This window comes from Hyaena hyaena, unplaced genomic scaffold, assembly GCF_003009895.1.
Source record: "Hyaena hyaena isolate Hyena2069 unplaced genomic scaffold, ASM300989v1 scaffold_280, whole genome shotgun sequence".
Taxonomy (NCBI): domain Eukaryota; kingdom Metazoa; phylum Chordata; class Mammalia; order Carnivora; family Hyaenidae; genus Hyaena; species Hyaena hyaena.
This window is the reverse complement of record NW_024080912.1, coordinates 1,797,673-1,807,562: the sequence shown is the minus strand read 5'-3', so window position 1 is coordinate 1,807,562 and position 9,890 is coordinate 1,797,673. Positions and strand designations below refer to the sequence as shown.

General features: G+C 54.4%; 1 protein-coding gene across 1 annotated transcript in view; it reads right to left on the bottom strand.

The window, feature by feature from the left end:
* Positions 1–8,898, bottom strand: part of IFT27 (intraflagellar transport 27) — a 20,277-nt gene extending 11,379 nt beyond the window's left edge. The window contains exons 1-3 of the mRNA XM_039246068.1: positions 8,473–8,898; positions 1,350–1,429; positions 659–718 (exon numbers count right to left, since the gene is read on the bottom strand). Coding sequence (XP_039101999.1) covers positions 659–718; positions 1,350–1,429; positions 8,473–8,506 — 174 coding nt within the window. The 5' untranslated portion in view covers positions 8,507–8,898. The remainder of the gene's footprint in view (positions 1–658; positions 719–1,349; positions 1,430–8,472) is intronic.
* Between the last annotated feature and the right edge of the window lie 992 nt (positions 8,899–9,890).

Sequence of the window (9,890 nt, the reverse complement as noted above, 5' to 3'; positions counted from 1 at the left end):
CCCCCCCCCCCCCCCCCCGTAATCTGCATTTTATCCCTTCTCACTGCCCTGGAGCTACCTGAGGTTGTTTTCTCACGGACCTCTTTAAAAAGGCGGTGATTTTTTAAAAAATTTTTGTTAATATTTCTATTTGAGAGAGAGAGAGAGAGAGAGAGAGACAGAGCGCCAGCAGGCGAGGGGCAGAGAGAGGGGGAGACACAGAATCTGAAGCAGGCTCCCGGCTCTGAACTGTCAGCACAGAGCCCGACACAGGGCCCGAACCCACAAACCGGGAGATAGTAACCTGAGAGGAAGTCAGACGCTTAACTGACTGAGCCACCCAGGTGCCCCGCAGAAGGCAGAGACTCTTAAACCTTCCCTCCAGGAAAGTTTGGACGAACATAAAGCCTTGTGATTCAATTTCCAGGGCTGTGGAGTCCCATAGAGGGACCGGGGTTAAGGACCCTGATGTCCTATAAGTTCTGTGAGGGCAGGGCCCATACCCCAGTCTTCCCACTGCCCCTTCTGCAGCCTGTATCCGTGAGTCTTCCCAAGTGCTCAGACAAGCCAAGGCCAAGGCCAAGTGCAGTATCCCTCTCAGGGAGGACGACAGTGAGCACAGGGACTCTGGGCCAGCTGGAGGAGTGCTGAGGTCTCTCGAGTCAAGGACACCACTTACCACGCTGTCCCCCGTGTCGGGGACCGGCACCGTCTTCACCACCAAATCCACCCCTGTCGTCTGCCGAGGAAAACGGAGAACATGCGCGTCAGAGGCTCCCAAGAGGCGTGTTACGGGACATGATGAATATTTGATGCCCAGGAGGCAGAAGTGCCGCGTTCTGGGTTCACTGGGGCTGAAGTCAGAGAGGACCAACGAGGCTCACCCTACTCCCTGCTCACAAGGAGGTGTATATGGCCCCCAAGCCGCCCACTGGCCGCTCTGCGCCATAGGCGGCCTCACGTCCTGTGGCTTGTGGAAAAGTGATCTCCACATGGCCATTCAAACAGCCTTTCTCAGACCTCTTCGGGCTTCTTAAGGAATTCTGGAAAGTCACTCCCTCAGGGTGGAGGGACGATCATTTCTCTTTGAAAATTTTAAGTTTATTTATTTTGAGAGAGACAGAGACAACGTGAATGGGGAGGGGAAGAGAGATGGGGGGAGAGAGAGAGAGAGAGAGAGAGAGAGAGAGAGAGAATCACAAGCAGGGTCCAAGCTGTCAGCACAAGCCCGATGCGGGGCTCGAACTCACGAAATCGTGAGATCACGACTTGAGCAGAAATCAAGAGGTGGGTGCTTAACTGACTGAGCCACCCAGGCGCCCCTGATCGTTTCTTTAAGCCTCGGCCAGCCTGCGACTCCCCCAGCTCACCAGGGTGTAGTTCTTCTGGAAATGGGCTCCATCGCTGCGGAAGGTCTGCGCCAGGGCCGTCTTGCCCACTGCCGGGTCTCCTGTGAGGTCGGAGTAGAAGAAAGGCATCATTTCCGGCCTGATCTGACTTGAGAAGGCCCCGCTCCGGAACGCTAGTTAGGAACCGGAAACTTCAATGAGTTGTCAGAGAAAATGTACTTGACTCTCATGGGGACTTGGGAGGGGGCTGACAGGGCCGCGGGTCCGGGAGACCAATCTTCAAAGCCCGGTTGCATTTCTTCAAGGGTGATCCTTTCATCCCAAAGAACTGACCCAGAAGGTAACAGCTTAAGGAGGGCTTCAGAGCGCTGGAAACAGAACTGACACACTCTTCCACTGCACACACCCCATGGGGAAAAACTGTCACTTTCAAACTTGAACGTACTTTGAAGTCTTGATGGTAAAGAGCTCAGTCTCATAGGCTCACCTGCCTAGCGGAACCAATTTGAGTTCAAGGCTCCCATACTTAGGACCCTGCACGCTTCTTTCGGGGCGGGGGGGGGGGGGGGGGGGGGGGGGGGGGGGGGGGACGGGAGTTGGGAGGGTGTCTGCATTTATGGGAAGCACGGAGTCAGCTGTTAGTCTGCCAGCCTGAAATCCGTTCCCAAGTGACACATTCCACTCCCGCCTCGGTGGGCCTGAGACCACTGCGGATCCACCTTCCCGGCGGGCCTCTTCTGGTCTATCCTCAAAGGCTACCGTTTCCTCCAAGCTGGCCTTACCTCTCCCCCCTGCCCCCGGGCTTATATCCTCATTCGCGGGTCCACGGCCCCATAAGCTGGTATCTCCAAACTAAAGGTTTATGTCATACTTTGAGTATGAGATCTGGACCTTTTTTTTTTTTTTTTTTTAATGTTTTTATTTATTTCTGAGAGAGAGAGACAGTGTGAGCAGGGGAGGGTCAGAAAGAGAGGGAGTCACAGAATCCGAAGACAGGCTCCAGGCTCTGAGCTAGCTGTCAGTACAGAGCCCTACACAGGGCTCAAACCCACGAATGGCGAGATCATGACCTGAGCTGAAGCCAGATGTTCAACTGACTGAGCCACCCAGGCGCCCTGAGATCTGGACCTTTTGCAAGACGGTGGGGAGCAATTTAATCGGGAGGCTCTCCCCTACTCCCCAAGGGGCTGCAGGCTTTCCATGGCCACCCTTAATTCCCCTTTCCCACCCCCCGCCCCTTCCCCGTGGCCCTGCTCTGCCTCTGGTGACGCCAGCCTGTTCTCATCTGCAACATCTTCTGGGCCATGAGGGTTACACAGGTCCTCTGTCACCGGGGCCCAGGCTCCTCAGCAAAACCGCCACTGTGCTCGCATCCCTCTGACTTGTGCCCTTGGGTATGATGGCCTCGCCTTTGCTGTTATACGGTCGGCTTCCGCGTGCGCCTCTTGACTTCTGCACGGCCCGCTGCTCTGTTCACTTTGCGGTTTTGACTTTTCCCACCTATAATTTTCTCTTGCGAGGCAATTACTTGCCTACTTGTGGCGTTTCATCTCCTGTGCACTCCTCGAGGGCTGAGTGAGCTATTCAGTCTTGCTTTTCTATTTACCACCGCGTCTTAGAAGGGAAGCATTCCCATGGTCCTGTTCCCTCCTTCCCAGCCCCCGCCCCCCACCGTGACCACATTAACCAAGTCTGACAGATGAAGATTCCGAGGCTCCGAGAAGGCTGGGTAACCGGCGCAGGATTCCTACAGCTCACTCTCCCCGTCAGACCCCACGCCTCTCCTGGTGCTCAGGGCCGCTCCTGACCCATTTCTATCACTACCCCGCGGGCCCCCATCGCCGCAGGCTTGCTTGACATCGGGGGCGACCAGGGCTGCACGGTGGCCGGGCACCCATCCGTCTTCGAACAAACAGAGCATCACTTCCTCTCTTGTGCTCTGGCTGTCTCCCTCCACCCGCCCGACTCCCAGTTTTGCTTCTGAATCCTCTTGGAAATTGGCTCTTCCTGCTCGTGAAATTCCCCACAGATTTGTTCTAGTTAATTTCATAAATGTTCCTTCCGACTGTCAGTCAGAGTCACCCACACTCCAGGAAAACCTCGAGCGCCGGCTGAGGAGGGATCCGGCACAAGGAAGGGAAGTAACTGATAAACACATTTGCAGAGCATCACAATGATAAGTGCAAAGGCAAACAGCGCAAGCTGAGAACCAAAGTGTCTGAGGGCGCGGCGAGGAAAGAACCGAATGAGCAGTTGCGGCAGCAGCGAGGCGGGGGGGGGGCTGAGCTGGGGGACGGCAGGGCGGGGCACTGCCTGACAGAGAGGGTGATGCCCGCAATGGCACCATGCGAGGTCACTCCCAAGTCCAAGGGCTTTTGCTCGGCCCTCATGCACCTTGGGGTCTCTGAAGGATGAGTCAGCAGCCCCCTCCCTCCCAGGCCCTGTGGCCCCGGTGTCCACACTGGCCTGGTTCTCCTGCCTCCGAACGTGGGCACTCCTGTGGGTCTGTCCTTGGCCGTCTGCCCCCAGCTGGTCTGTCCTGTTTACTCTCCCTGTCACTTCCCTCCCCTTGCTTGGTCTCTATCTCCAACAACCTGTGGATGTTTCCACCACAATGCTGGGCCTTCAGCCAACCTCTCTGTTGACAGCCAGGCTCGTGTCACACCCCCAGGTCCCCAGAGGTCTTGCTCACCTAACTCACTACTTCTGCCCACGTCGCCATTCGCTCACACCTCCCAGCTGCACCCGGTCACCTGTGATTGCCGTCTCTTGTTCACTCCTGATGTCCCCTGCTATATCTCAAGTCTGCCTCGCCTTTGTCGCCCCTGCTGACGGATCACTAGTTATCTCAGACCTCGGGCTGGGCTCTGTGTCCTGCCTTGTGAGGTGGGGGCCGGGACCCTGCAAACAGGTGTCTCCTTTGCCAGCGGCTTTCTGTCCGACTCTGCCAGTGCACGTTCTAGAGAAAGACTGGAGGGGAGGGGGTGGGGGGGAAGGGGGGATGGATTTGCCCCTTTCCACGTGCCTGCTGTCTCTCTTAGCAGGACGCCGGCAATGGCCTTCACTCCAGCAGTAGGAAGCTACTTCTCTCCAGTTTATTACTGGACCCGCCTTATTACTCCCGCTCAGAGATGCCAGCATCGGGGAGCAGGGCCCCCTTCTCAGAGATCTGCATCTCGGCTCCCCAGGGCCTTCCTGAGCTTCGGACAACCTGTCTGCCTCCCTGCTCCCCCAGCCCTGGGATGGGCCCCTTCCTGCAGCTACTCTTGGTGCTGCCTTCTTGTCCCTTCATCGTTCCAGGCCCCCTGTCTGATTGACACCCTGCAGGAAATGCTCATTGTTGCTACACCTACCGGAGTTCTGCTTTTTTGCCTGGACCCTGACTATGCAGCACTTGGTAGTGAGTGGTCTGGAGTGGCTTTGGTCACGTCTTGCCCTGAACATGGGGCTGAGCTCTCTGCCAGTGGGAGACGGGTGGCGATCCATGGCACAGGGTGGCATCGCGCGCTGCTGACTCAGTTCCTTGGGGTACCTACCACCCCAGCAGAGCAGTGCCCCCTCCTCTTCAGGGATCGGGACCCCAGCTCTGTGGGGCTCTTCCTCAAGCGTCTGACAACCCGGCCTCTATCTACCCCCGCTGTGCCATCTCAATGTTCTCTTCTTTCCAGTTCTCCAACCCCTACGGAGCCAGTTCCGTATATTAAAATGCCTCCAGTCTGTTTTTTTTTTTTTAATATTTTTATTTATTTCTAGGAGAGAGACAGCACGAGCAGGGGAGGGTCAGAGAGAGAGGGAGATACAGACTCTGAAATAGGCTCCAGGCTCCGAGCCGGCAGGCAGCACAGAGCCCGATGCGGGGCTCAAACCCACGAACCGCGAGATCATGACCTAAGCGAAAGTCGGACGCTTAACCGACTAAGCCACCCAGGCACCCTGCCTCCAGTCTGTTTTCTTGACTGGGTCTTGCCCGAAGCTCTCCCCACCTGGCCCGCTCTGCGTTTCACTTTTCTCTCTGCTCCACCTACCCTGTCGATCCCAACAGATGGAACTTTCTAGGACAGTGTGGCATCTGGTCATGCTTTCACACAAGACCCACCAAGGATTCCTTCTACTGTGGACCGCTCTCCATGGTCCACCTCGATTCCACCTCCCACTTGCTCTCTGACTCTCCCTTAGGCCAAATCTGGGCTCTATACCCCTGCTCTCTTGATCTTGGAGAATCCCTCAAAGGTAACCTTCCAGGACTCCCCGTCCAAGTTCGAGTTCTCTGCCAGATGAGATTCAGAACAGTGTCCTTCTGCCACAGCCTCTGAAGGTCACCTCTCCCTCTTGACTACACCTGAGGGGCTCACTGATGGTAGCACGAGGCTTGTCAGAGCCCCCTTCTGGCGAGACACTACTACAATCCCCACTGCTATCGAGGGGCAGTAAACCAAAGTACGCAGGGCACACACTGCAGCTCTGCCCCTTGCTGGCTGTGTGACCTCGGGTCAGCAATCTCTCTGGGCCTCAGTTGCCATTTCTGCAAAATGGGAAGAAGAGCACCCATCTCGTAGAATTGTTATGAGGATTTAATGAGCTAATATGGGCAGTGCCTGACATACATTAAGTAATACGTAAGTGATTTTTAGGTCAATAAAACAGATACGTGTCAAGGGCTGTAGCTTCTCATCTGAGCCAGAATAACAAGTAGCTGTGCTTTGAGGGATTTCTCTGGTATCTGGAACACACATGGCATTCTATCTGTGTCTGCCTGATTATAAAGTATTCTGCACATCTCAGCACTCCCGTGAGTGTAGGGGCTGGTCTGGTTCATCCCTCTATTCACGCTGTACCTTGCATGATGACTCACACATAAGTGCTCAATAAATATCTGTCGAAAGAGGGGCACCTGGGTGGCTCAGGCAGTTAAGTATCCAACTTCGGCTCAGGTCATGATCTCACAGTTCGTGGGTTAGAGCCCCACATGGGGCTCTGTGCTGATAGCCAGCTCAGAGCCTGGAGCCTGTTTCCGATTCTGTGTCTCCCTCTCTCTCTGACCCTCCCCTGTTCATGCTCTCTCTCTCTGTCAGAAATAAATAAAACATTGAAAAAATATATATTTAAAAAAATATCTGTTGAATGAATAAAAGCGCTTGAATTTCAAATATCAGGTCCCTCAATGACTACTTATAAGAGAGAGAGAAAAAAAAGATAAACTCCATTTAAATAGTGGGCCTGGGAAGGGAGAGGAAAAATAAAACCGTGAGGGGGGTGTATGTGTGGGGGCAGTGTAAAGAATGATAATTTGGTGGGTGGTGGGGGAAGGGGGGCCTGATTTGCCATGCTGAGGTCTTTTGGTTCCTGGAAACTTCCAAGAGGAAATGTCATCGAGGCCCTGAAAGGAGGCTGAAGCTGGGGACGAGACTGAAGTTCAAGAATCACTCAGGCAGTGGCTGAAATCAGGTGAAATAGGACCCGAGGGGCTGGGTGTAAAGACGGGCAAAGAGTCTAGAATTGAGGCTTGAGGATGGTCTAGCCGGGGGCTAAAAACAAAGTCCTGGAAACCAGATCACCTGGGTCCGGAGGCCAGCTCTGCTGCATCCAGCTGTGTGACCCAGGGCAAGCGTCTTAACCTCTCTGGGCCTCGGATGCCCAGTCTGTAAATGAGGATGTCAAGCATACCGATCCCACAGGGTTCTTGAGTGGACTCCGGGAGATCCCTGTGTTGAGGGCTCGAGTACAGTGCTGGCACACAGAGGGTACTCAGTAAGTTAGCCCCACAACAGAAGCTGAATTAAAACAGAAATAAGAGAGACGACAGTCGGAGAAGCCCATTTAAAAAAATATACAACCTCAGGAAATAAAAACGTCCTTATCCGATCCCCGAGGAAACTGAGGCTTAGAGAAAGGCTGTGCCCAGGACGACACAGCCCTTCAAAGGAACAGCCAGAATTACTTTTGTTACACAATACTGCCTCCCCTGGCATTCTGGAAACCAGAGACCTCTCTTGAGAACCATTAGTTTTTGCTCCAGTAGGACCTGAGTTACTATTGTCAGGCACCTTTCTGTGTGACCCTTTTCTTTTCAAATCGGAAAAGCCATTAAAAATATCAATTTCAGTCTGAAAGAGAGGGAATCAAAGTTTTGGGGTTTTTTTCCCCTCTGTACCGTTTCTTACCATTTCTTTCCTGAGCTGGTCACGGAATGCCGGAGAGACCTTGGGGTTCAACGGTAACGCAAGGGAAGAGTTTTGCAGTTGGGCAGGTTTGGGGAGGGGGCCTGAAATCCTGCCCATGACTTTCCTTCGCAAGGGGGTGACCTTAGGCAAGAGACTTGACCTCTCAGTGCCTCAGTGACATCAGAACAATACAGCACCTAGGCCAGCGTGCTCCACGGAGGGGACTGAACGAAGTACGTGTGCCTGGCGTGCACTGAGGACTCAGTAAAGCACATGTGTGCCGGGCCCCAGGTCAAAATGCAAGCAAATATTTTCCTAAATGGGCAGACATACACAGGGCACAGTACAAACGTGAATGTCGTATTGTCATTCATTCCACAAACAGTTATTGAGTACCTCCAGGGTTCCAGATATTGTTCAGGAAGCTTGGGACATAAGAGTCACCAAAACAAAGATTCCTGCCTTGAGGGGATTCAACATTTATGACCTCCTGAGTGTAGGGCAGCATGGGAAGTCTGGCTCTTAAAAACAACACACATGGCCCTTTTGCAAACTCTGGCCGACTGTACATTACTGTTTCCTATCCCTGTTATCAGAGGGGGTGGGGTCAGGGGGGAAAAAAATCCCACAACTACTGACTACCAAACTCTAACATTGGGATACACTCCAGTTTGGAAGAAGCACTTAGGGTGTGCTTAGCCTGATTTTTTTTTTTTTTTTTTGAAACGAGTCTACTCTTCCTGCATATTGCTTAAACCGGTGAAGGTGGTCTCGGGTTATGACACGGGGTGGGATATCTGCAGGAGCTACAAATATGCTCTGGAAGATAATTCTTCCACCCCTAATGGAATTTACTCTAACAGTAATTGCATTAACTCGCCTTTGGAGGAGAGAAAGGGAATGAGGGTAGGCAATTTACGCGAACAAAAGCTCTCAATAACTTAGGAAGTCTCTGGACTCTGGAGACTAAATTTCAAACTCACCTGCCAAGATGCATTTGGCCGCCAGCTTCACCATGGTAACCAAACCACCTCCGCGGACCAGACAGGGGAAGAGCGGCTGCTAGAGGCGTTGGGGTGCCTGCCTGGGAAGGGACGTGGGGAGACGGCCGACACTCAAGAGGCCTGGGACCGCGGTGGGGACAGGGACAATGGGGCCTGGACCCTCTGGGTCGGGGGCGGCTGTCGGGCGAGAGGGTCCGGGCGGAGGCGCAGAGGAGCGCCAGATGGGGCCCGGCTCCAATCCTCAGAAAGCAGCCTGGAAGGTGCGAGCGTGGCGACGCGGATCCCGTTCCCAGCCTAGCCCCTGGCAACCGGGATCGCAAAGCGTGACGCCGCAGCCATCAGACCCCAAGCCCCAGCGCCGTGCCAGACGCGCTCACCGGGCAACCACGGCCAAGCTGCCCCGCCTCCTCATCCTCCTCGCTGACCCTCCATTGGCTGCCGCCAAAAGCTCCCACCCCGAAGGCTCTCAGAGGCCAATGGGAGAAGGGGGCGTGGCTCACAGCTCTCCCCGGCCAGACAATTCTTAGTAGTATCTGCCCCTCAAGCTCATCTCGCTTTACGAATGGTTACGGGAGATGTCAATCATTTTACCTCCCGTCCCCGCGCCGCGGGAAAGTTCAGGGAAAAGTAATTCCAACCTCCTCTACCTAGAAGCGTTGAAAAGAGAAGCTTTCTGATTGGCCAGAGGCTGGCTTGGACCATTTTCGGGGAAGAAGGAGGGTAGGATTCGTCTCTTCCCCCGCCCTTCCGGAAGTGAGTTCGCCCAGGAGGGGCGCTTCTGGGGCGCGGGAGTTTGCAGCGGCGCCTGCGCAGTAACGAGGCCGCCGCTGCGGAAGCGGAGCTGTGCGCCGGTTGGACTTCGTCGGGGTTCTTGGGATTCCAGTTCGCGCGCTCCTGGGAGCAAGACTGTGAAATCCGATTCTTGCCCCACATCCCGCAGGGAAGTCTTATTTTTAAAGCCCAGCGATATTATGCGCTGCCAAACGTAAAATGTGAAAGTATTTCTAGAGATGTCTGTGAAAAGAAGGGGAGAACAAGTAAACTTTGACCAGGGGGAGGGGTTGGACTCGGGACTTCGAAGTCCTACTTTCCGCCGAGCCCATTTCCTCGCGTGTAAACTGGAGAACGGATGACCTGACACATAATGAATGAGAGCCGGCCTCCAGGACGTTGCCCGTCACACAGGGAGGCTGCGCCCATCTCTGCTGACCTTTCCGGGAGGCCCCTCTTGCTCTGCGATCAGGCTGAAATCACGGCCGTCTTCCCGGCCTCTTCGCTCTGTTATACCCAGATCGCAGTATCCTCACCGACCAGAGACCACCAGGGAGACCGAGTCACGCATGCAAAGGCAAAGGGCTTTATTACGGTCTCAAGCTCGGGCTCACAGACTTCACCAG